This window comes from Agelaius phoeniceus, chromosome 35 (assembly GCF_051311805.1).
Source record: "Agelaius phoeniceus isolate bAgePho1 chromosome 35, bAgePho1.hap1, whole genome shotgun sequence".
NCBI classification, from domain to species: Eukaryota; Metazoa; Chordata; class Aves; order Passeriformes; family Icteridae; genus Agelaius; species Agelaius phoeniceus.
This window is the reverse complement of record NC_135299.1, coordinates 2867557-2893992: the sequence shown is the minus strand read 5'-3', so window position 1 is coordinate 2893992 and position 26436 is coordinate 2867557. Positions and strand designations below refer to the sequence as shown.

At 53.7% G+C, this 26436-nt stretch overlaps 1 protein-coding gene across 1 annotated transcript in view; it reads right to left on the bottom strand.

The window, feature by feature from the left end:
- SLC4A8 (solute carrier family 4 member 8) overlaps positions 1 to 23098 on the bottom strand; it is a 31614-nt gene extending 8516 nt beyond the window's left edge. Inside the window, exons 1-19 of the mRNA XM_054649134.2 lie at positions 22921 to 23098; positions 15850 to 15931; positions 14663 to 14797; positions 14120 to 14255; positions 13277 to 13437; positions 11463 to 11648; positions 10182 to 10270; positions 9915 to 10072; positions 9493 to 9580; positions 7949 to 8095; positions 7697 to 7788; positions 7045 to 7219; positions 6649 to 6782; positions 5561 to 5806; positions 5368 to 5473; positions 4068 to 4229; positions 3343 to 3456; positions 2729 to 2890; positions 1942 to 2193 (exon numbers count right to left, since the gene is read on the bottom strand). Of these exons, the coding sequence (XP_054505109.2) occupies positions 1942 to 2193; positions 2729 to 2890; positions 3343 to 3456; positions 4068 to 4229; positions 5368 to 5473; positions 5561 to 5806; positions 6649 to 6782; positions 7045 to 7219; positions 7697 to 7788; positions 7949 to 8095; positions 9493 to 9580; positions 9915 to 10072; positions 10182 to 10270; positions 11463 to 11648; positions 13277 to 13437; positions 14120 to 14255; positions 14663 to 14797; positions 15850 to 15931; positions 22921 to 22965 (2670 nt within the window). The 5' untranslated portion in view covers positions 22966 to 23098. The remainder of the gene's footprint in view (positions 1 to 1941; positions 2194 to 2728; positions 2891 to 3342; positions 3457 to 4067; positions 4230 to 5367; positions 5474 to 5560; positions 5807 to 6648; positions 6783 to 7044; positions 7220 to 7696; positions 7789 to 7948; positions 8096 to 9492; positions 9581 to 9914; positions 10073 to 10181; positions 10271 to 11462; positions 11649 to 13276; positions 13438 to 14119; positions 14256 to 14662; positions 14798 to 15849; positions 15932 to 22920) is intronic.
- Positions 23099 to 26436: the final 3338 nt, after the last annotated feature.

Genomic DNA, 26436 nt, shown 5'->3' with positions numbered 1-26436 from the left:
AATGAGCTCAGCTTTTGCAATATGTATAAGCTTCATTAACACCAATATAAATATGTGTGAGCTATCAATAAACTTTGGGATTTGCTGTTCACACATATTGTGTGCTGCATTTCTCCCGCCGTTCACGACACATCAGGACCACATTTCATATATCTGAGACCTCCTGTGGGGGTAAAGAATGATCTCGAAAAACTCTTGTGGGAATGCATGGAAGTGACATCTCCTTTGAACCTGGAGATGGAAATGGGTCTGGTTTGAACCTGGAGGTGGGATTGTGTCTCCTCTGAGCCTGGAGGTAGGAATGGGTCTGCTTTGAGCCTGGAGGTGGGAATGGGTCTGCTTTGAGCCTGGGTTGTGTCTCCTTTGAGCCTGGAGCTGGGATTGTTTGGTGAGAACAGGCAGGGAAGCCTGTGGGGGGAACTCTGAGGGTTCAGCTCCTGGGAATGGCTCTCCCGAGGCTCTTGGGGGAGTGAATTGCAGCCAATAAAGTCCTGCTTGTCTGAAAGTGCTAAATTCTAACCCAAAGCGAGGGTGGATGTGTTGAGTGTGCGTGGCCATGTCTGGGGAGCAGGGATGGCCTCTGTGAGAGGCTGCTGGAAGTTTCTTCCATGTCTGGCAGAGCTGGCTCTGCCAGACATGGAAGAAACTTCCAGCAGGAAGTTTCTGGCTCCAGGATGGAGCAGTTTGGGGAGAGCTGTCTGCCATGGGATGGACTCGGGTTGGAGGAGATCCTGCAGGAGTGTGTCCCCTGGGAGGGACCAGTGAGGAAGGGCTTTGGCTCCTCACAACATGGGATGGCCTGACTGAAACCCCCATTTCTGCCTGCCAGCCTGGGGTGGGCAGTGGCCGAGCAGGAAAAGCTGCCTTGAGCCTTCAGGGAGGAGAGGAGGCTGAAAAATGAAATAAATTCTGGAGAAAGGGAAAGTTGGGATCAGTGGGATCCTGTGCTTGGACAAGTTTGGTGTTCCTGTTTTCTTTTCTCTGGGAGCAGAGAGACAGAGCTGGGTTCAACTTTCAGGGACGGGGAGGGAGGGAGGGAGGGAGGGAGGGAGGGAGGGAGGAAGGGAGGAAGGGAGGGAGGGAGGGAGGGAGGGAGGGAGGAAGGGAGGGAGGGAGGAAGGGAGGAAGGGAGGAAGGGAGGAAGGGAGGAAGGGAGGAAGGGAGGAAGGGAGGAAGGGAGGAAGGAAGGAAGGAAGGAAGGAAGGAAGGAAGGAAGGAAGGAAGGAAGGAAGGAAGGAAGGAAGGAAGGAAGGAAGGAAGGAAGGAAGGAAGGAAGGAAGGAAGGAAGGAAGGAAGGAAGGAAGGAAGGAAGGAAGGAAGGAAGGAAGGAAGGAAGGAAGGAAGGAAGGAAGGAAGGAAGGAAGGAAGGAAGGAAGGAAGGAAGGAAGGAAGGAAGGAAGGAAGGAAGGAAGGAAGGAAGGAAGGAAGGAAGGAAGGAAGGAAGGAAGGAAGGAAGGAAGGAAGGAAGGAAGGAAGGAAGGAAGGAAGGAAGGAAGGAAGGAAGGAAGGAAGTTTTTAAGGTTTAGTTTTAATTCTCATGATGCTGTGATTTTGTCAGAAATAAATTCAATTAATATCCCTAATTCCAGCCTGTTTTCCCATGATCATGATTGATGAGGGATCTGTCACTGTCCTTATCTCGAGCCATGAACCTTTGGTGTATTTTCTCTCCAGTCCAGCTGGGAAGGGCAGGGATGGTCCAGCTTTGGGATCCAGCCAGGGTCCCTCTCACTAAAGAGGGTGTGGAGGACAATCCCAAATTAAGGTATTTGTCCTGTTTGCTTGGCTTGAGCACCCCAAGCTGGGTCTGAAGGGCTGGGAAGTCACCAAGGCTGGCTCCCATCCTGCCCTTGGCGTCACCTCCTGTGGGAGAGAGGCCCTAATTTCACATCCCCTCCCAAACTCCTGTGGGTCACCAGGGGGTTTCCATCCCACTCTCACCTTGAGCACGGAGGTGAAGAAAACGGAGCAGCCCATGAGCACGAAGATCATCAGGCCAGTGACCCTCTGCTCCCGGATCCCCAGGAACTTGGGCTGCTCGCCCGGCGCGGAGCAGTCGGACTCCACCTTGAGGCTGTTGACGTGGGTGATGGACAGGACGGTGGCGGCCACGAACCAGGGCAGCCCCATCACCGAGCACACCCCCAGCATCACGGCCACCATGAACAGGTCCAGGTGGTACCCGCAGCCTTTCTGGGGAGCAAAAGTGGAACAGGAGCACTCCTCAGGGACCAGGACAACACCACAGGTGGGGCTCAAACCCTGCCCAAGCACAAGTCAACTGGAAAATTTATATAAGGTTTGAAATAAGAACTGGAACCAAACGTGGATTTGATGTCTTGCACGAAAATCCAGAAGAATCAGACAAAGTGGGTCTGGAGGGTTTGTACCATCTCTGCTTCTCAGAAATAATTTTAAAATTTACTATTTTTTTCATTCCTAAAGAAATTCCCACCACTTGCAGGTAGGACATGGCTCTGAGTGATCCCTGGAGCTCATTGAGGGAGCTCATTCCCGAGCTGCCACTGACATTTGAAAAAACACCACCCTTCTACACCCCAGTATTCACTTGCTACTCCCAAAAGTTGCCATCCCCTCCCTGTGTCCAGGAGAGCTCCTGCCACACAGCCTGGGGTTATCCCAAACCTTCCCAAAGCCTCTGGGACAGGAGCTTGTCCCAGCCCTGCAGAGCGGGGTGGGGAGGGGGTGACCCCCTGCAGCCCCTCACCTTGAGCCTGTGCTCCTTCCTGTTGACGATGACGGCCGTGATCTGCTGGTCCATGAAGATGAGGATGGTGCAGAGCAGGGCCGGGATGAGCGCGGCCAACACCGTCCACCACGGATTCGGCCCAATGGGGTTGATAAGCCACCCACGGTCATCCCTGGTGGGCTGCAACACAGGGCAGGATCAGCTCCCAGCCCAAACCCTTCCCTGGCCTCTGTTCTCTTCCATGCCTGTGTCCAAGCATTTCCCATTTCCCTTCGTGTCACCCTCTCCCAGGGGGCTTCAGAGTACCAGTGTCTTCTGTCCCAGAGTCCCCTCTCCCCTGGATTTGGGGCTGTCTTCCCAAAAGACAGGAAGGAATTGATGACTTGGATGTCAAGGAGGAGACATTCACACCAGCAGCAGCTCCTCCAGCCCAGCCCTGCCCTGCTGGAGATGGTTCTCCTGTCCAGTGTCTGGTTTTAGGGCTGTACCCCGATTTCCAGGGGGGATTGGTGCTCTTGGATGTCACAGAGGAGATGGTTCCACCACCAGCATCTCCTCCAGCCCTGCCCTGACATCGCCTGGTGGCACCTGAGGTACCAAAAGCCCTCTCCACCAATCCCCAACCCCGTTACCTTGAACACGTGGGGGACGTGGAGCTTGGGGGACGGGATCCCGATCCCGAGGTCAATGAGCACCATGATGACAATGGTGAGGAACACAGCAAAGTCACTCACTGTGGATCGGACCTGGGGTGAGAAATCGGGGCTGAGAGGGGCCAGGACACGAGGTGGGAAACCTGGGGACACCCACAGAGTTGGGACTGGTTAATCCCTAAAATCCCTCCATTCCAAGGACATGCAGCCAGCTCCCTTGGGTGGATGTTGCTGCCATGTTGGAGATCTGGGGATCTGGTGTGGGACAGTAGAAAGAGTTTAATTAGGGGGAAAATTCAAATTTTAATTCAGACATAAGCAAAAATACCAAAAATGAGGAAAGGTGCCACGCTTCTGGGTAAAATGGGAATAAGGCACTGAGGCATCATTCATTCCTGTTTTTCCATGGCAACTCCTCATTCAAATGCCACTCCAGAAAATGATGCTCAGAAGGGGAAGAGAAATAAATAACTTTGGAAGAGCTGATTTCCCACTGCCTGAGCCAAAAAATATCACCCTGGAACAGGTCAAGATGCAGGTGGGGAATGGCACAACCTCCCTGCACTCATGGAAACGAGGGAGGGACATCCAAGGTGAGCATTTCCCTGCCTGTGACTGAGCGGTGGCCAATCCTTCAGTGCTCCAGGAATGGCATTTTGGGAAAGGAGCATGGAATCTGTCCCGGGCCACCACCTTCTACCTACTCTGGTTGGGAAGTAACGGCTGGTTTTAAACTTCTTCAACAAACTCGACAGGACAAAGGTGGAGAAGAAGAGGATGCAGCACCAGAAGAGGACGTTGGGCGCGTAGGGGCCGTTGTGTCCACAGGCAGGTCCGTGGAACTCCCCATGCAAGGAGCGACATTCCTGGGGAAACAGAGCATCAGGACACAGAGGAAAACCGGGATAACGCGGGGGGTTGAGGGTCTCGGTGCAAGATCTGTGACCCTGCAGCTGCCATAGAAGTTATTAATATGAATATATCAATATATTATAAATATATCTGTATATTATAAATATGTAAATATTCATATAAAATAAATATACTCATATGAATATAAATATTATTATATTAGAATATAATAATATAAATGTGACTATTTTATATACAAATATAAATATTTATATATAAAAATAGAAATATATAGATATATTGTTATATTATAATATAATAATATGAATATGTGGCTAATTTATATATCAATATAAATATTTCTATATTTATATAATGCAAATATGGGCAGCAGCATCTGAACAAGTGACACACAGAGCTGGAATTACACAGAGGGGAGCAGAGGCAGGATGTGGTGGGACACCACAGACCCATGGCACATCCTCTGCTCCACCATGGCTGAGGAAAACACTGCGGGGGAAGGAAAAGCTGGAAATTTGTGGATAAAGAGGGACCAGGGAAGGAGCGCTGGGACAACCATGGGATGGAAAAAGAGACAAATTGTCCCTTTGCAGTTGGGGCTCTCAGGACAAGGCCAAAAGGGGCTGGAGATGTCCCAAAGAGTTCCCGTCCCACACCTGGGCTCTGCTTCCAGGGACAATCCCTGTGGGGCTGCTCAGACATGAAAATTTATGCAAGACCCTACAGACAGCAGGGCCTGGAGCCATTAGGGACCAATTAAGGGAGCCAATCACTGCCTTCAGGCAGGAACTTCAGTCCTTCAAATGCTCCAGGAATCAAAGCACTCCCTTAACCTTGATCCAGGTCCCACAGCCCGGCTGAGGGGGACAGTTCTTGTCCCTGAGGTTGGGGACAAAGTGAGCTGGATCAGGTGAGCTGGATCAGGTGGGCTGGACCAGGGGAGCTGGACCAGGTAGGCTGTTTCAGGTGGGCTGGGCACCCCTGGACTCTCCTTCCCAGGACCAAGCAGGATAAAAGTACTCATGAGATTTAAGCAGGGACTTCTCAGAGCACTTTGAAGCCCGAAGTCACCTGAAGAAGGTGGCTTTGGCACCTGGCCTCCCTGAGGAGGTGGTGGCCCAGGGCACTTACGGTCACTGTGAGGTTTCCCCAGGTGATTCCCGACACGTTGACCCCGCTGCTCCTCCAGATCCGCAGGGTCTCGTTGCTGGGATGAGCTGGGGGCTCACACTTACAGCTGGAGGGGGAAACCAGGACAGGGCTGAGGGAACAGCACCAGGATGAGCCCAGAGGAACCTGCTGGGGGGAGGAGGAGAACACCCACTAATAGATGGTGAGGAGGTCCAGCTTGCTATGCATGTGCACGGGGAAGGTCTCCCGCAGGTGGCTCAGCTTCTCCAGGGCCTCGTAGATGAAGATGATGCAGATGAGGGAGGCGAAGGCCTCCTCGGTGAAGCGGGTGATGTAGCACACCAGGCAGCTGGCGTCCGTGGCCACCAGCACCACGCAGAAGAACGCGGTCCAGAGCCCGATGCACGTCCGCAGGGACAGGTAGGAGAGCGTGTATTCCCTGGAAAAGCACAAAATCTCCTGGGGGAGAGGCCAGCACAGGCCTCAGAGCCGAGCCTTCCTCCAGAGAAAATTAGGAGCAATGGGGGAGGGTGTGGAGGTTGCAGGTGGTAATTGGGGTTTCCATGTCCTTGAGGTGGCGGGGTGTGGGTGGAGAAGCCAAGTGGTTAATTAGTATTAATTAATGTTGTCTTAATGCCTTGAAGGCTGATTGAGGTTGTGTCCCCCAGAGCCCCAGCACCAAAACCAGCTGGGTTCACCCCAGTCACCCACAGTCAGCCTGGGGGTGAATGAGAAGTTTAATTCTGGTGAGGGAGCTTCATCCCACACCAAAGTCACTAAGATGAAAGGACTGTCATAGAAAAGAACTATTTCCCAGGAAAAGCTCATCCTTGTTCAATAAAATCACCAAAATGCAAAGTATTCCAATTTTAAACTACATGGATATTTGGGCAAAATCTATTTCTTCTTCCAGCAAAAACCAGGTTTAAAAGTTTTGTACTCAGTGGTAAACAAACCCGCCCTCATTCCCAAACCACAGTGACTTGTCTCACTTTTCTTGGGCATCCATCCAGAGCCTCTGGTTCCTCCTCCTCCTCCTCCCACTGCTTCATTACAACCCTAAAGTCCCAAAATGACCCCAAGCAAAAAACCCCAAATGACTCCCAAGCCCAAGGACTCTCACCCTTCCTGTGCAACAGCAGCAGCAGGAGACCTCTGTGACCCAGCAAACAACTTAAATCTGACAGTTCCCACAAGAAAATGAGAAGAAAAACATCTTCTCCCTGCCCAAAAAAATAAAAAAAATCTTTTCCCCAGAAGAATAGAATCCAAACATCTCACTTGCAGAATTTGTAGAGAATCTTCTCAAAGACCAGGACGGGTCCAGTGCTGCCGAGGATGGTGAGGGGTTGGCCAGCAAAGAGAGAATAAACCACGCCCGTCATGGACGCTCCCAGCAGTGACTCCATGGCACTCTGGCAGGGAAGAGAGGGAGCAGGGAGTAAATCAATCATTAGGGATAAAAACCCCCCAAAAAACCCAAAGGAAGTTCACAGCAGGGAAGAGATTTCCAAGGTTACGGAGTGGGTTGGGTTGGAAGGGACCAGCGGGTTGGGTTGGCAGGGGCTGGTTGGGCTCCAAACACTCCCCTCGAGCAGGGACACTTCCCACCAGTCCAGGGGGGACCTTTTGGGGCATCTCCCCCTTCCCACGCTCCCTACAGAGAGAGGAGCTCACAATGTGGCCGTGGGTTGCCTCCCCCAGCAGGCCCCCGAAGGTGATGACGGGGGACATGCAGGCACAGTAAAGGAACAGGAAGGACGCCAGGCACTGCAGGCTCAGACCGTCCCTGAAGTCACTCCAGAACCACGGCGCCTTGCGCTTCACGTCCAGGACCAGACCCCCAAAGAGCCTGCAGGGAGGGAGGGAACACCAGGCTGTTCTCTTGGAGAGCACCTTTGGTTTCCTTTAGGCAGAAAATGCCTTCACCTGGAGGTGTTTGCCCCTGCCCCAAATCCAGGAAACCCCGGTGTGCTGATGCTGGGATTCGGCCACCTTCCCATTCTCCTCCCTGCCCAGATCTCCCACCTTCCCAGACCTCCTCCCTGCCCAGATCTCCCACCTTCCCATTCTCCTCCCTTCCCAGATCTCCCACCTTCCCATTTTCCTCCCTGGCCAGATCTCCCACCTTCCCAGACCTCCTCACTGTTCAAATCTCCCCCCTGCCCATATCTCCCAGCATCCCAGATGTCCCCCCTGCCCAGCCCAAGGTGGACACGTGGAGCCCTTTCACTGAACCACTTGACCCCAGAAGCTGCTGGAAGGGAAGGTGCCTGCTCAGATTTTGGGGGCAAAACAGAAGAAGGTCTCAAACCAGGAGAGCTCCCACCTCCCAGTCCGCTCCAGTTCAGGACCGCTGTGTTTCTCCGGTTTGCTATGGGAAGAACTCTCATCCAGAGCTCCCGGCATCTTCCTCTTTTCCTGTGAGCAAGGAATTCAACTCAAAACTGGTATTTTTCAGGTATTTTATCAACCACCAGCTTGTTGTGCTCCTGGCCTGGGTGTGGCTGTGCCAAACTGGGAATTCCAAGTTTAGCAGAATTTGGGGTGTTGTGCTGCCCGTCCCCCTTGGAGCACCCACCTGGGAGGGGACGTTTTTGGGGGGCTCGATTCGGATGGATGGGTCCCACTCTCCTGGAGGCAACACCGTGACCTGATCCAGGAACTCATCGATGCCAGCCACGAGGTCAGCCCGGTCCTTGGCTTTGTAGGCAACGTCATGGAAAACCTGCCCAGAGAGGAGATCCCCAGGTGAGAGCACAACCCACCCCAGGTGTCCTCACCTGGGCAGCTCCCCTTTGGCTATGGCAGGACCATCTTCCCCAAAACTCCAGCTGGAAATGTTCCCCCACAGGAAGAATCTGGGCATTGTGGTGTTTGTAATCATCTCCTCCATGAGGGCACCATCCCTCGTGGCTTTGAGGAGAAGTTCTACCACCCTGGCAATGCCACCCCTGGGATGGTGCCAGCCTTGGGTGTGAGGAGGATGAGGTGCAGGATGAATCCCAGGTGGGATTTCAGCACTGCTCCCTATGGCCACACTGGAGGCATTGGCTTAAAGGGGAGAAGTTAGGGGTCACTTAGAGGTGACCTTATTGCCTTAGAGGTGACCTTATTGCCCTCTTAGAGGTGACCTTATTGCTCTCTACAGCTTCCTGAAGGGAGGTTGTAGACAGGTGGGGACGGTCTCTTCCACCGGGCAGCACTGACAGAACCAGAGGACACAGCCTCAAGCTACACCAAGGAAGGGATAGGTTGGATATTAGGAAAAAGTTTTTCACTGAAAGAATAATAAAGCACTGGAATGCTCTTCTCAGGGAGGTGTAGAATCATCATCTCTGAATGTGTTTAAAAAAAGACTGGACGTGGCACTTGGTGCTATAGTCTGGTTGAGGTGCTAGGGCATAGGTTGGACTCGATGACCTCAGAGGGCTCTTCCAACCTCATTATTCTGTGATTCTGTGATTCTGTGACACACTCTGACTCAAGGAGAGCGCTGCATTTTGACCTGAGGCCATGGAAAGGGCTTCCAAAATTGATTGATTTTGGAATGACTGCAGTGATTTTGGTAGCACTGAGATCATGGCTGTGCAGTTGATTAGAAGTGTGTAATTTCACTTTTCTGCCAAAATCCAGCAGGCAGAAAGGCAGGGATGGAGCTTGGGATGGCACTGGAGGGAGAAGTGAGGGGCTGAGATTGGGGTGGCCCAAAAAGCAGATGTTGGAGCTCTGGATGCTGAGGATTTTAGACTTTCTGTGCTGACACATGTTTAAAAAAAGACTGGACATGGTGCTATAGTCTAGTTGAGGTGTTAAGGCATAGGTTGGACTTGATGATCTTAGAGGTCTCTTCCAACCTCATGATTCTGTGATTCTGTGGAGCTCTTCTGGCCTGGGCGATGCCACCCCTGGGGACCATGTCCTGGGTACCCCGTAGGGAAGGATGGGGTGTGGGATGCACCCAGAGGGGATTTCAGCCCCAGGGATTTGGGGTGATGTAAATCTGCCTGGTTTGGGGTGTAAATGAAGGGCTGGGACAGCAAATCCTCTTCCTCACTGCTCCAGGGACAGGCAATGGTGAAGAACCCCAGAAGTGACCCCGAGATCCCCCTTATCTCATCACACCTCATCCGTCATGGTGGTGGCCATGGACCTGCCGATCTCGTGGTACTGATGGGCTTTTCCTCCTGGCCCCAGCAGAACAAAGAGGAACCTGAACAAGGAAAACCAAACTGAGAGAGGAGAATGTGGCTTCACTCCAAGAGCACCCAGGGAAACCCAAGGGACCTCGAGGGGAAACCCATTGGTTCCCCGCCTCCCCCATGGGTTGAATTGCTCACCAAAACCAATCACAAATCTCATTTTAGGGTCAATTTCATTGAAATTGGTGCATAGGTTTCAAAGATCCAGCAGGGAGGGAGGAAGGTGAGGAGCAGCATGGGAGAAACATGCAGCTCCCACTTGTTCCCTTGGGCCCCAAATCGTGGGGCGATTTCAGGTGGGTTTGGGATTATTTTAAATAAAAACTTTGTGCTTCTCCTTCTGACCTTGTTGGGATGGGAACTTCTGTCATTCCCGACAGGAGCACGGCCGGGGTCAGGCGGACAAAGGCCACGAGGGGCTGGTGGAGGAAATCCAGCTCTCCCACCAGCACATTGGACGCCTCCGCTCCACTGGGGATCTTCTTCATGAAGTGCAGCTCCGCCTGGGCAGGACCAGCCATTCGCAGGCAATCCCCCAAAAACGAAACCCTCAGGGCCCCCCAAGGTCCCTCTCAACCCCCTGGAGGTGTGGGAGAGGTGCAGGGGTCTCACCTTGCTCAGGTCCATGGCACTGGTCTCAGGGGTCACCCCATTTTTGGCTTCTGCAGTGGTGGGAGAAGGGTGAGGGGTGAGGGTTTGGGCTGGGAGGGAAGAGAAAGACACTCAGAAAGGGAGGAAAGGAGGAGTTGGGGTGTTTGTTATTTGCCAGAACAAGTCTAATAGGGACAAAGTCACCCAGAAAACCCCATCTGGTGCCAAAGCCTGGAGAAACCCTCAGCTGGTGTCAAATCCCTGGAGAAATTTTCACCTCAGGCTAAGGACAGGCAGAAGACCTCACCTGGTGCTAAAGCCCCAGGAGAAAACTTCACCCAGTGCAAATTCCTGGAGAAAACGTCACTTGGTGCCAAACTCTAATAGATACCTTCAGCTGGTGCCAGATCTGACAGGAACCTTCACCCCGTGACAATCTCCTCCAGAAACCCTCACCTGGTGCTGAAAACTGGCAGAACCCTCACCTGGTACCAAATCCCTGGAGAAACCTTCCCTTTGTGTAAAAGCCTGGCAGAAACGTCCAGCTGGTGCTAAAACCTGGCAAAAACCTCACCTGGCTCCAAGCCCTGAAGGACCTTACCTGGTTCTATACCCTGCAGAACCTCACCTGGCCCCAAACCCCACAGAACCTCACCTGGCTCCAAACCCCTGCAGAACCTCACCTGGCCCCAAACCCCACAGAACCTCACCTGGCCCCAAACCCCACAGAACCTCACTTGGCTCCAAACCCCTGCAGAGCCTCACCTGGCTCCAAGCCTGCAGAGCCCCACCTGGCCCCAAACCCCACAGAACTTCACCTAGCTCCAAACCACACAGAACCTCACCTGGCTCCAAACCATGCAGGACCTCACCTGGCTCCAAACCCAACAGAACTCACCTGATTCAAACCCCACAGAACCTCACCTGGCCCCAAGCCCTGCAGGACTTCATCTGGTTCCAAACCCCACAGAACCTCACCTGGCCCCAAGCCCTGCAGGACCTCACCTGCTTATAAGCCCTGCAGAACCTCACCTGGCTCCAAACCATGCAGAACCTCACCTGGTTCCATACACTGCAGAACCTCACCTGGCCCCAAACCCCACAGAACCTCCCGTGGCCCCAAGCCCTGCAGAACCTCACCTTGCTCCAAGCCCTGCAGGACTTCATCTGTCTCCAAACCCCACAGAACCTCACCCAGCCCCAAACCCCGCAGAACCTCACCTGGCCCCAAACCCCACAGAACCTCACCTGGCCCCAAACCCCGCAGAACCTCACCCGGCCCCAAGGCCTGCAGAACCTCACCTGGCTTCTCCAGCAGGTGCAGGTCCTGTTTCTTGCTGACATCAGCAAAGGAGCGCACAATGGGCAGGAGGTTGTTCCTCTTCCTCTCGTTCTGGTGGTGGTGCTTCTTCAGCAACACCTCCCGGACCTTGGCCCGCGTGCGCTCGTCGAACTCCGGCGAGGGCTCCTGCTGGGCCAGGATCAGGTCTGGGAGGACAGGGACACCAGGTCAGAGCATGGTCCTGCCCTGCCACAGCTACTCTGCCCCTATAGCCCTGAACCCCGGAGGGTGGAGGGAGAATTAAATCAGAGTCATGCAAGGAAATGGCTTGGAGTGAGTCGTTATTGAACGAGGGTCAGCTCTTAGGGAGAGCCAAACAGCCAGGTCCTGAAATACTCAAAAATGTGCAGGACATTCTCCTTTTTTGCTGCAGAATATTCTCCTTTTTGCTGCAGAATATTCTCCTTTTTACTGAGAAAAGTAAAGTAAAAAGTAAAGTAAAGTATTGCAGTAAAAGGGAGAATATTCTCCTTTTTACTGCAGAATATTCTCCTTTTATACAGAATATTCTCCCTTTTCCTGCAGAACATTCTCCCTTTTACTACAAAATATTCTCCTTTTTACTACGGAATATTCTCCTTTTACTACAGAATATTCTCCTTTTACTACAGAATATTCTCCCTTTTACTGCAGAATATTCTTCTTTTTGCTGCAGAACATTCTCCTTTTTACTGCAGAATATGCTCTTTTTTGCTGCACAACTTTGCTCCAGTCTCTGTCTAACCCAAAAATCACTTTCCAAAGGACCCCACACTGCCAGCAAGAGCTGCACACCCGGAGCCCACTCCCATCCTAGGAACCTGTTCCAGATTGCAAGGCAGGATGTATTCTATCACCATCTGCGTGGCAGTTGTCTTTTGTCAAGTGGGCAGGTTTTCCTTATCTCTTCCACAATCACTCCTCCCTCAGGAGGGGACATCAGCTGATAACAGCTATGGAATGACCCTGCATGGCTGATGAGAATTACAGCATCCCATTGGGAGATGTGAGCCCAGAGGGAGGAGCCAAACATTCCTACCTGGATACAATCTGAGATTTCAAACATTCCTACCTGGATACAATCTGAGATTTCAAACATTCCTGCTTGGATACAATCTGAGATTTCAAACATTCCTGCCTGGATACAATCTGAGATTTCAAACATTCCTGCTTGGATACAATCTGAGATTTCAAACATTCCTGCTTGGATACAATCTGAGATTTCACATTCCTACCTGGATACAATCTGAGATTTCACATTCCTACCTGGATACAATCTGAGATTTCAAACATTCCTACCCAGATACAATCTGAGATTCTGGAACACCAGCACAGCTTCTCCACTGGATTCCCAGAGGAGCAGCTGCCTCTTCCACTGGATCTTTGGAGGAAGATTCCACCCTTTCCTACAGGATCCCTGCTCCAGCAGAACCACCCCTGACACTGCAGGAGGGCTGCAGCCACAATTCCAATGGGACTGATACCAACACCCTGACCCACAGGGTGTCAGGTTGGCTTCTGACTCTGTCAGTGTTATTTTAGTTTACTGCATTGTTTATTTTATCCTTTTATTTTCTTCTCTGTTAAGGAACTGTTATTTCCTGCTCCCATATTTTTTGCCTGAGAGCCCCTTAATTTAAATTTTATAGCAATTCAGAGGGAAAGGGTTTTACATTCTCCATTTCAGGAGAGGCTCCTGCCTTCCTTAGCAGGCACCTGTCTTTCCAAACCAAGACAGAGCCCCATCAGGCCAGCTGGGAGCCCCGAGCACAGGGCAGGATTTCCCCCCCGGTACCGGCGATGTCCTCGACGCTGGTGGCGCGCACGTCCAGCAGCACGGTGCCGTTGATGATGCAGCTGCGCAGCTCGAAGAGGCTGTGCAGGGACAGCGTGGCCACGTAGGGTTTGCTCCAGCGCTCGCCCCCATCCTCCACGTCCTCCTCGAATTTCAGCCACCTGTGGATTTGGGGTGGGATCAGTCAGAGAGAAAAAGGCTCCAGCCCTGCAGCTCCTCGGATAAAAGCGTGGAGTGGCTGGAGGAGGTTCCTGCAGGTGGGAAAGTTCCGTGTCCCAGAGAACTCCTCTGCCACTGCAGCTGGCAGCAGGGATCACGGAATGCTGGAATATCCTCAGCTGGAAGGGACCCACGAGGACCATAGAGTGCAACCCCTGTGCAGGACACCCCAACAATCCCACTTAGAGCTGTCCCTAGCCTCTGGAAACATGGAATCAATTCCAGAGGTGGAAGGGACCTATGAGGATCACAGGATCATGGAATCTCTGGAATTGGAAGGGACCCAAGAGGACCATCAAGTCCAACTTCTGGCCCAGGATAACCCTGAAAATCCCACTAATCCCCAAACCAAGCATTCCCTGTCCTCTAGAACCATGGAATCTCCTAAGTGGGAAGAGACCCTCAAAGATCATCAAGTCCAATCCCTGGCCCTGCCCAGACACCCCAAAATCCCACCAGTCCCAGAGAGCTTTGTCCAAACACTCCTGGAGCTCTGGCAGCCTCGGGGCTGTGACGATTCCCTGGGGAGCTGTTCCAGCAGGGGAAGAACCTTTTCCCAGTATCCAACCTAAACCCCTCCAGACACAGCTTCCTGCCATTCCCAAATTCCAGGGATTTATTTACCTGGCCGTCTCCTTCCACTCGGCATCTTCCCCCTCCTTCACGCAGATCTCATCCAGCTCCGTGAACAAGTCATGAGGAACGTGCTGCTCGTCCTCCTCCGTGCCCAGGATGAACTGGACCCGCTGGGATGGGGTGTCTGGGGACAGAAGGAGATTCCCCATCCCATTACTGAGCCTGGATCCATCCTGGCACGCTCACATTCCAGTGGCATCACACTAGGACCAGTCCAGCCATAAACGCTGGGCTGGCCCCGCTCCCACAGCTCCCTCTGGGCTCTCACAGGGCAAAGTGGAGCCTCCATCCCAAGCTCCATAAGGATGGCCTGCTTTCCTTCCCCACACCTCCAGTTTTACACCAGGATCCCTAAATCCATCATAGATTTTTTTTTTTTTAATTTTACTTAACTCTAAAACAAGAAAAAATTTTGGGAAAAGGGGAGTCTTGTTTTAAAAAAAGCCCCTTTTCCTCCGTGAAACAGCCCCACAGAGTGTCCCCAGGGACCTGGCTGGGCAGTGGCATGGTGGGCACCCCAGGAGGACTCACAGTGGTATCCCTGCTCGGCGGGCACCGCGTCCTTCTCCCGCTCCCGTTTCCGGTGCTTCTGGCTGTGGGCGCGGTGGTGCCGGTGGCTCTGGCGCACCAGCGGCATCCGCACGCCCACGTACAGGGTCCGGTGGCCTGGCAGAACAGGGTGGGGGCAATGATTGGTGGCTCAGCCAGCACAGCCACCCCAGGAGGAAGCCACAGAGTCAGGGCAGCTCCTTAGGGACCCGCAAGGTTCAGCAAGGCCCCACAAAGGACACCCCAAAAATCCCACAGCGATTTCCCTTAATGTAAATTTCAGTGGATCCCTGACTTTGCCAGACCTGCCCTTTTTTCCAAGCCTGTTTTACTCAAGCTTCACACCAAGGGATGGCTTGGGGTCACCTAAATGTGCCCTGATAGCACCAAAACCCTTCTTGAATTCCAGCTTGGGCTGGACAACACCACCACGACCACCAACCCTCAGATTTGCTCATTAAGCAGGAGATAATACAATAATTATAGTTTTGAAATCTTTTTATGGCAGAAGGTGACAAGGAAAGCTCAAAGGAGCCTCATGACGATGAACTCCAGGAGGAAAACAGGGAATCTGCACCACATCAAATGATTCTCCTGCCCTCTCCAAGCCAGGAGCAGCTGCTGTGGGAAAAGCAGATGGGAATTATCCAACCCCGTGGATATTTCACACCGGGCCTCCACCAGGGCTTTAAAAGCCATTGCGTTAAAAAATAAATCAATAATTTGTTGTTTAATCAAGAACCACAACAGGTTTTGCTGCTCTTGATGTGACACCAGGCAAGGGAGACATTGCAGGGACTTTTTCCAAGGGCCTGGTGGCTCCTCCAGCAGGATTCCAGCAGGATCTCAGCGGAATCCCAGCAGGATCTCAGCAGGATCTCAGCAGGATCTCAGTGGGATCTCAGCAAGTTCTCAGCAGGATCCCAGCAGGATCTCAGCAGGATTTCAGTGGGATCTCAGTGGGATTCCAGCAGGATCTCAGCAGGATCCCCACAGGATCTCAGCAGGATCCCAGCAGGATCCCAGCAGGATCTCAGCAGGATTTCAGTGGGATCTCAGCGGGATCTCAGTGGGATTCCAGCAGGATGTCAGCAGGATCCCAGCAGGATCCCAGCAAGTTCTCAGCAGGATCCCAACAGGATCTCAGCAGGATCCCTGCAGGATCTCACCTTCCAGCTCCTCCTTCTCATAGTGGATGTTGACCACATTGCTCGTCCTGCCCTGGTCAATCACGGCCTCCTCGTCGTGTCTCTAGAGAGGAGAAGAAGGGAAAACGTGGGGATGGGTCTGTGGAGCTCCCTGTCCATCCACCATTCCACGAGGATCACGGCTTCTCCTCCAGGCACAGCCCAAAAAACAAGGACTTGTGGAAGGTTCTTTTCCCAATCCCATATAAATCCATCTATGTACACAATGGGAGTCTGAAAGGGTTACTGTGGGGGGAGAGGGACTTCAGACCCAAATTTGGGCATTTCAGACCTAAAAGTACTCAACCCCCTGCTTTGTTTTTGTGCTTGATTTCTTAAAAAAGGAAAAAATACACAGGGATTTCCAAGCTGGGGGAAAAGAGCCATTTTTGGTCTCAGGGTGGCTCCTGCAGGACTCCCTGGGGGGCTCTTGGCCACAGGACGTGGCCACCAATGACCTCCAAAATCCTTCAAGGTCCTGCCGAGGCTCAGGCTCCCCTTGGTGTGAGTTCCCCATGGAAAACAGCATCTCCCATTTTTTAATTGAGATTTCTGAGCAACCTGGGCTCATGGGAAGTATCCCTGTCCATGGCAGAGGGGTGGAGCAGGATGGTCCAATGGTTTTCCAACCCAAACCATTCCATGATTCTTTTATCCTTCAAATACTAAAGGAAAGAATCACCACTGCTCACCTCCCCTCTCCTTGTGCCCCCAAGAAAACCAAAATCCCATAAAAATCTGTGCAAACAAACACCCTGCAATGCCCAATAACCCATATTTTCCATCAGTTGTCCAATTATTCCTCATTTAAAGGCTGAAGGGGAAAATTTGGGATGAGTGGATGAGGTCCAACTTGCCTTGATGCCATCATGGCGACCAAAAATGATTCAAACAACAAAAACCACACCCAGATTTTGATTCCTGAAAGTGAAGGTGGAAAAGGAGCAAAATCCTGAGGGAACTGGGGGAAAAGAGCCACTTTTGGTCTCATCGTGGTTCCTGTAGGACTCCCTGGGCAGCTCTTGGCCACGGGATGTGGCCACCAATGACCTCCAAAATCCTTCAAGGTCCTGCCGAGGCTCAGGCTCCCCTTGGTGTGAGTTCCCCATGGAAAACAGCATTTCCCATTTTTTAATTGAGATTTCTGAGCAACCTGGGCTCATGGGAAGTATCCCTGTCCATGGCAGAGGGGTGGAGCAGGATGGTCCAATGGTTTTCCAACCCAAACCATTCCATGATTCTTTTATCCTTCAAATACTAAAGGAAAGAATCACCACTGCTCACCTCCCCTCTCCTTGTGCCCCCAAGAAAACCAAAATCCCATAAAAATCTGTGCAAACAAACACCCTGAAATGCCCAACAATCCATATTTTCCATCAGTTGTCCAATTATTCCTCATTTAAAGGCTGAAGGGGAAACTTTGGGATGAGTGGATGAGATCCAACCTTGCCTTGATGCCATCATGGCGACCAAAAATGACTCAAACAACAAAAACCACACCCAGATTGATTCCTGAAAGTGAAGGTGGAAAAGGAGCAAAATCCTGAGGGAACTGGGGGAACTGGAGGGGCTGCTGGATGAAATTCCAGGAGCAAGAGCTCCCCCATGCCTGGGCAACCAGCTCAGAGCAACCACAGCTGGAATCTGTAGGGAAAGTTTCCAACACCACCAGGCAGACGCTGCCCTTGTATTGATAATGATGCCATGAGGTGATTGGAAAATGGAGAATAAATAATGGATTATGATTTCAGCTGGAACAACTCTTGGGGAATCTGCTCCCCCCAAATTCCTGCTTTAACCAATGGATGGAAAACCTTCGGCTCCCTCCCAGGCACTGGTGAGTTTGATGAGGAAGAGGAGCAAACATTCCTGCTGGGAATGACTGCTGGTGCCTGAGCATCAATTCCAGAGTTCACTGTCACTCCCTTGTCCAATCCCCTACATTGGACAAACGCTAGTCAAATGAGCCTGAGGTGGGTTCTCTGTCAATAACCCCACACTAACTCCATTCTTTGCCCTCCATTTCCTCCTCCCATTCATCATCGTGGGCCTCACACTCGTCCATCTCACCTTCCTCCACAAAACAGGCTCAAATAACCCCCTCAGACTGCGACAAAATCCCCTTCCACCCATACTGCACCACTAAAGACATTCTAGGTGTCGTACTAATACTCTCCCTACTCGTCTCCCTGGCCCTGTTCTCCCCCAGCCTCTTAGGTGAAACCTTTACACCAGCTAACCCACTCCTGCACACATCAAACCAGAATGACACTTCCCCTGCCTGCTCCTGGACCTGCCCTCCCCATGTTGCCCAGCAGCCGGATTTTCCTGTGCCAGTGGCTCTTCTGTCCTCGCTCCAGTGACATCCATCACCACCCCCCTGCCCTTCCCAGCACCCTCCAGAGCCACCAAAAGGGACTAAACCCAACCCTGGAAAAGGCACAGGGTGAAAGGGCTCGATAAATCACAATTTAAAATGGGAATTTTAATAAAATGGCAAATTTGAGCACAGCTGTGGCAGCGGGAGTGAACAGGGATTTGGGAGGGGCAGATTCAATCCTCCCTCAATCCAAGCCTCTTTCTCCCCAAAAAGACATTTTGTCAAACCTCCCCTCCTGCACGCCAGGGAAGCTCCAGCAGGATTTGGAGGAGTTTTCCCTCCATCAGGGGGTGCACAGCCCCAGCAGAGCCCCTGGGATTCTCCCAGAGAGGGTCACGGTTCCACTGCTGTGACCTCGTGGGTCCCTTCCCATCCAGGCCATTCCTTCATCCCCATGTCAGTCCCCGGTTTTGGGGGACTCCAGATGGATCAGGGGTCAGATTCCCTCAGGACAAGGTGGCACCTTGTGTCCCTCAGCTCCAGAGACAAAAAGGGACGGGATCAGAATCCAGGGTGCCAACCCAGGATTATTTACACTCCCCAAAACTCTGCACACTCAGAAAACCTAGTGGAAGGGAAGAATCCAGCTCTGGTTTATGGAAAATTCTGCAGAATGGGGTGAAAACACCACATCCTGCCAGGGGAAGGACAATCAGCATTTGGGTGGATTTTAAACCCAAATTCCCAAAGAAAAAGTTAGGTTCAAACTGTCAGGAAAAGAAACATCATGGGCAGGGCTGGTTTCCATCCAAATTTCCTGCAGAAAATCAGGGAATTCCTGGAAGGTCTCGCTTTGGCACAAGCCCCATCCCTTGGGGGATCCTCATCAGCCAGAGCTGATATAAGTGCCATGCTTTCTATAAGCTACAAGGACGTAAAATTTGGTGGGTGATTGGTTGATGATTTATCATCATGGTTTGTATTTATGTTATTTATGTTTGGGTTTTTTTGGGGGGGGTAGTTCTGGGGTTAATTCTATGTCTTTGGGGGTGGTTGTGGAGTGATGATGGTGGCTGATTGGTTTTTTTAATAATAGGAAATGTAGAGGAAGGTTAATTGAAAGTATTGATGATAAGTGATTTGGATAATGTAGAGATAGATGGTTTAATTATTTGATGAAAAAAAAAAGTCAAGATGAAAAAGTGAGGTACAAACTGTCAGGAAAAGAAACATCACGGGCAGGGCTGTTTCCATCCAAATTTCCTGCAGAAAATCAGGGAATTCCAGGAAGGTCTCACTTTAGCACAAGCCCCATCCCTTGGGGGATCCCCATCAGCCAGAGCCTGTCCTGAAGCTCCGGACAAGCCCCATTTCTCCTCTCCTCCCTCTCCAGCTCTGCCTGGCTCCCCGAGCTGAGCGAATCCGGCATCTCCATCCTCCAGAGTCGTTTGCGTCACTGAGCTCCCGGCAGAGGTCACCTGCCCGGAAAGGTGACCCGGGTGTCAAATGGCCCGGCCGGGGAAGGTGACACCGAGGGCTGGGCTGGGAAAATCCTGCCGGGACCAAGCTCGGAGCCCCACTGAGGGTTATTAACCAGGATTGAGGCTCCAGGAGCTTTAGGAGGGGCAGGTGGCAGCGGTGGGATGCTCTGACATCCCACGGCCCTTCCCTGGACACATCCCCAAAATCACAGTGAGGGAAATGTTGCCCCTCCAAACTGCCCCGGTCCCAGTCAGGCCACTCAGTGTTGGTCTGGTTTTTTAAGTTCTTTTCAGCCTTCTGATATTTATATTTTTTGCAATGAACTTTCTTATGGATTTTATGTAACTAATTAATTGCTTTGGATTCTTTTATGGAGGAGGAGAAACTTGATGGGCTGTTGGTTTGTCCACTGTCATCCTCCAATCCACTGTCACCTTTGAAAATCTATAAATGTTGGAGTCAGAAATCAATCTTCCCTCTTTTTTACCTTGGAGATTCCAGTTTTATTTCGTGTCCTGGAGCAACAGACTGGGAGGGGCTGTTCCCCCAAGGACATTCAGGGGGATGAGGATTTATGGCTGTGGGTTTGGGGTGGGATGGAGCAGGAAGGGGCATGGCTCCAAAGCAGGGGTTATCCCAGGATGCCTGGATGGGCACCAGCCTTGCCTCTCCATCCTCCTCCACTGCCAACAGCCTGGCAAGCACCAAATCACCCAAACTGGGCTGCAAGGGGGGTGCTGAGCTTGGCATCGCTCACCCTGGAGTCTGAGATCAGCCAGACTTGCTTCAATTTGCTGTTTTCTAAGGAAAAAACCTCAGTTTGGCTGCCTGGAAGTTGTTTTCTGGGGGGACTGAAAGGAATTGTTGCTACTAGGAATGAAATCAGGAATGGCTGGAGCGAGGCAGGAAAAGCCATTTCCATCCCCCTCCATGTCACATCCCTTTGGGAACCTCCCAAACCCCACAATCTCCCACCCCATGTCCCCTCCTGGCCTCCTCCACCACCTCCCATCCCCCTTTGCTCCCAGCTGAGGCCAAACCCGGCCCTTTGCTCCCCAAAAATCCCCTTGGCCCTTATTTGCTCCCCAAAAATCCCCTTGGCCCTTTTTTGCTCCCCAAAATCCCCTTGTTCCAGCAGGAAAGGTTCAGAAATTGGGGAGGGTTGAGCTGTCACCTCCAACTCTTCCCAAAACACCCCTTGGAAGTCTCAGACTTCCTTGGAAATGCCCTTTTTTCATCCCATTTTCCAGTCTCTGCCTCCTCATGTGTGTCCTCTCTCCCTCTCTAAATTCATATTTTGTTGGGATTTTGTGTCCCCCACAGGGATCTTTGGGGGTCCTGCCTCAGTTTCCCTGGCTCCCTGCAACTCCTCAGGTTAGGAATGAAAATCTCCTGCTCTGGGGATGTTTTGGGGTAACTGAGGATGAGGAAAAGCCCCAAACAGAGGCTCAGGACCAGCCCTGAGCCCCCCTGGCCCCCAGCCCAGGGCACACCAGGAGCGGCCACCAGCAGCGCTGGCAGGATTGATGTCACTCACCTGGCCAGAGGTGTAATTAATAATTAATAATTAATTAATAACTGACCCACTGTTCTGATGGGATGAGGGTTACATGGGGAACCTGGAGGCTGCTGAGGTGGCAGAGAGACCCCCCCTGACCCCTCTCCATCCCCCTGGGACAAAACCCTGGGGTCCCCTGGGCTGTGTCACCCCAGGGACCCCCCGGCTGTGACTGGGGGAGGGGAGGGGTCTCTGTACCCCCAAAACGGGGCTGGGGAGGGACCCTCTGGTCACAGCCAGGACATCCCCAGGACACCATGGTCACAGGGCAGGGGGACAGAAACTCCATTCACGCAGTGATTTCCGGGCAGATTCGTTAATTCCCAACCTCTCATTAATTAATTCCCACCCAGAGCAGCTCCGGACAGTCCTGGGGGGGAGGAGGGGGCGGGCAGGGGGGACAGGGACAAGGAGACGCTGAAAGGGGGGGACAGCCCAAGGGGGTACAGCCCAAGGGGGCACAGCCCAAGGGGGGACAGCCCAAGGGGGGACAGCCCAAGGGGGGACAGCCCAAAGGGGGGCACAGCCCAAGGGGGGACAGCCCAAAGGGGCACAGCCCAAGGGGGCACAGCCCAAGGGGGCACAGCCCAAGGGGGGACAGCCCAAGGGGGGACAGCCCAAGGGGGGCACAGCCCTGGTGTCCCCTATCCCCTCCTGCCCAGGCACGGGCACAACCCCTGAGCCCCCCAAACTGTGGGGCTGTGACAGGGGGACAGTGACAGGGGGCACAGTGACAGGGGAGGACACGGGGACGGTGACAGGGGGACAGTGATGGGGGGGACAGTGCAGGGTGGCAGTAATGGGGGGACAATGACAGGGGGACAATGACAGGTGGCTATGACAGAGGGACAGTGACCGGGGGGGACAGTGATGGGGGGACAGTGCAGGGTGGCAGTGATAGGGGACAGTGATGGGGGGACAGGGAGACAATGATGGGGGACAGTGACGGGGGACAGTGATGGGGGATGGGGGGGACAGTGACCGGGGGGGGACAGTGATGGGGGGACAGTGACCGGGGGGGACAGTGCAGGGTGGCAGTAATGGGGGGACAATGACAGGGGGACAATGACAGGTGGCTATGACAGGGGGACAGTGACCGGGGGGGACAGTGATGGGGGGGGACAGTGCAGGGTGGCAGTGATAGGGGGCAGTGATGGGGGACAGTGACGGGGGGACAGTGACGGGGGATGGGGGGACAGTGACGGGGGGGACAGTGCACGGTGGCAGTGATAGGGGGACAGTGACCGGAGGACAGGAGGAGGGGACAGTGCCGGGGCTCGGCGGGGCTCGGCGGGGACAGTGGCCTTTGTCTCCTCTCCCAAGAGCCGCTCGGGGGAGGGGGCAGGAGGGAGGGGAGGCACAGGCAGATGCAGAGGAGGAGCCGGGGGGGGGCCCGGCGAGGACCCCCCAGCAGCCCCACGCAGGTGCCCTTCCCCCCCTTCCCCTCCCTCCTGCGCCCACCTCGAGCCCCCCCCCTTTGCGAGGCCGGACCCCCCACCCCCGGCACCCCAATTCACGGACACCTCCCCCCCCGCCGGTGCCCTTCACCCCCCTCCGCGCTCCCCTTGCCCCCCCCCCATTGCAGAATCCTCCCCTCTCCCCCCCCTCGGTCGGAAATGCCGCAGTGAAGCGGGCACGGAGCATCCTCCGGCCGGCCCGGGGGCACCGGGCACCTCCCGCCCGCCGGCCCCACCTGGTAGCTGAGGATGCCATCGGGCTCGTTGCTGCCGGCGGGCATGGCTGGGCCCGGGCACCCCCCCGGGGCGGGGGCCAGGGGGGGGCCGGTGCCGCTCACACCGGCTCCAGCATCGCCGGTGCCGGGGCCAAACCCCGCCCAGGCCGGCGGCGGCAGCAGCAGCAGCAGGAGGAGGAGGAGGAGGAGGAGGAGGAGGAGGAGGAGGAGGAGGAGGAGGAGGAGGAGGCAGGGCCGGGAGGGGCGATGCCCGCGGGTTTCCTGCGGCCCCCAGCCCCGATCCCCTCCCCAGCCCCGCTCGGACCCTTCCGAACCGTGCCCAGGACCCTCCTGGTGCCCCCCAGCATCAGCCGCATCCCCCCTCCAGCGCCTGCCCTCGGCTGACCCCCAGCCCCCCCCGATCGCCCCCATTCCCTTCAGCACTCAGCGCCCCCCCCCCGGCATTGCCCCCTCCCCGGTGCCCGCAGCAGCGCCCCAGGATCCCCCGATCGGCCCCGCTCTCATCACCCCGATTGCCCCCTCACCCCATCCCCCCAGCATCTCCCCGGCCCCTCCGGGGTGCCCCCTCCCGAGCCACTGCCCACCCTGGCACCTCCTGGTACCATCCTGGTACCCCCAAAACCATCCTGACACTTCCAGCTCCATCCTGGCTCCCCCCAGCTCCATCCTGACCCCCCCCAAAACCATCCTGGTACCCCCAGCGCCATCCTGACACCCCCAGAACCATCCTGGCTCCCCCCAGCACAATCTTGACCCCCCCCAAAACCACCCTGCCCCCCCCAGCATCATTCTGACCCCCCCCAGCACCATCCTGACTCTGCTTCTCACCGTTCCTTGATCCCCTCAAGCCTCCCCCTCAGATCCTCTCCAATGTCACCCCCAAATCCCCTCAGACACCCCAGACCCTCCCCAGCTTCACCCCCAGTTCCCCTCCCCAGCATCACCTTCAACACCATCCTGACCCCCCCAACACCATCCTGACCCCCCCAGCACCATCCCGACCCCCCCAACACCATCCTGAACCCCCCCCAGGGTCATCCTGACCCCCCCAGCATCATCCTGGTACTCCCAGCACCATCCTGACCCCCCCAGACCCATCCTGACCCCCCCAGCACCATCCTGGTACCCCCAAAACCATCCTCACCCCCCCAGATCCATCTTGGCACCCCCCCAGACCCATCCTGACCCCCCCAGACCCATCCTGACCCCCCCCCCCCCAGCTCACTCCCGTCCCCTCAGGAATCTCCCAATCCCCACAACCTCCCCCTCAGACCCCCATGTCCCCTCCTGGCCCCCTCCACCACCTCCCACCCCCCTTTTCCCCCAGCTGAGGCTAAACCCAGCCCTTTGCTCCCCCAAAATCCCCTTGGCCCTTTTTTGCTCCCCAAAATTCCCCTTGGCCCTTTTTTGCTCCCCAAAATTCCCCTTGTCCCAGCAGGGAAGGTTCAGAAATTGGGGAGGGTCGAGCTGTCACCTCCAACTCCTCCCAAAACACCACCTGGAAGTCTCTGACTTCCTTGGAGATTCGGTTTTTTTTAATCCCATTTCCAGTTTCTGCCTCCTCGTGTCCAAGCACAGCAGGATCACGGAACATTTCCCTTCTCCTAGCGAGGGATGAAATCGAGGGGCAGTTATTAATTAACAGAGGCATTAATGACTTCCCATCCTCGCTGGTGGCACAGATGGGCTCCCCCCCCCCCCCCCCCCCATCCCTCATTTCCAGCAGCTCCCAGAAGATTTGGGGCAACCACAGCAGCCAGAGAGTTTTTCCTTAGAGAAATCCTATTCCTGGGCAGGAAATTTCCCTTTTTCCTCACTTTCCCATGAAAGGGATGAAACCCCAGCCTGCCCCAGCCTCCTTTCTTCTGTCTCCTCTGAAAATGTGGCCCCAAAGGAGTTGGATGTTGGAATTTGGGGTTGTTTGGGCACAGATTCGTGCCCAGGGCTCGATGTCAGCACCTGGGCAGCCCCTTCCCCCTCCCACAGCCTAAACCCTGAATTAGAAACCTCCAAAAATGAACATTTTCCACCCAAAATCCCATTTCCAGCTGCGTTTTTGCTGCTGTGGTTTCCCCAGGAGCACCATCAGCATCTCCATCCCTGCTTGGAGAACAAGAGTGGGGCTCCCTTCCCCTGAGTTCTCCTGGCACAGCTTCACCCACTCCCGATTTCCCAACTTCTCCTGCCGGGAACCTGCCCTGACCCAGCTCCAAAACAGCTCCCACCCACCTGGAGCCCAGGCTGGCCCCAGCAGCCACAGCCCACCCACGGCCCCACCAGCACCCTGCAATTAAAGCTATTTTGGAGCCAGGGCACCTTCCTGCCCTGCAGATCCAAAAGGGAAATTCCAGATCCCTGGGGAACATCTGGAAGGGGGGGGGGGGGGATTAATTGCCCCCACACTAAAAATGTCCTCGAGGGAGGCTGGGCTGGTGGAGCTTTCACTGCTGCCCCTCCTGGGCTCAACATTCCCTCCGACCAAAGGCTCCCAGGGGGATTTTCCACAGCATTTTGGGCATTTTGGAGCTGCACCAGCCCCACACCAGGAGTTTTGAGTCTGATAAAAACCATCTGTGCTCCTGCTTTGGGAATTCCATTTCCTGGGTGAGGATGGGTCCCTCCCCTCCTGGCCAGCTCCAACCCATGGGAATAAATTGCTCCAGCTTTGGGGCTGCAGCTTCCAGGGATTCGCCTGGGAAATGAGGGTTTCTCCCCTAAGAAGAGCATAAAACCCTCAAATAATCATCAAATAATCCAAATTAATTTGAGGAGCCACAGGAGGAAACTTGGAGCAGGAGATGGTGGTGGGAAAGTTCATTGTGGTGTGGAGAAAACCCCGAGAAAACCCCAAGAAAACCCTGAGAAAACCCCGAGAAAACCAATTTTCAGTGAAATAAAGGCCCTGGTTCTACCCAGGGCTGGAAGCCGCTCCAAGATCCACATGGATGGAGAATCCAAGGTCAAAGCTGCTGTTGAAAGAAAAGTTGTGGGATTTCTCTTGGGAAATGGTTCCAGGGACCCTGGGGACGCACAGAAGTTTGTCATTAATAAATCCATTAACGTGGCTCTGTTTTGGGGAAGAAACTTCACTCCTGGCTTTTCTGGCTGCCAAAGAGGAGGTGTTTGAGCTGAAGATTCCAATTCTTCCCAATCCCTGGAATTAGAGGAGAACCTGGCTCTTCATTTCAACACAAGTTTCCTCAAACTGGAGATGCCAAATCCACTTTGGGAGAAACTTGCAAAATAGAAAAGCCTAAGATGAGATTTTTCCAAAGGAAAAGAGGGATTGGGAACTGATGCTTTGTGCCTCAATTTCTTCAGTGTTGCAGTGAATTCCTTTGGGAATTGGATATCACTGATGGAAATGCTATAAAATACTCAAATTCCTATTCATGAATTAAAATAATTCTTAGTGACCCCAAAAACCTTGAGATTGTCCCACCCAACCTTCCAAACTCCCAGAAAAAGCCAACGTGCCTTCCCAAGCATCCCTAAGTGTTTATGGAAGATTCATTT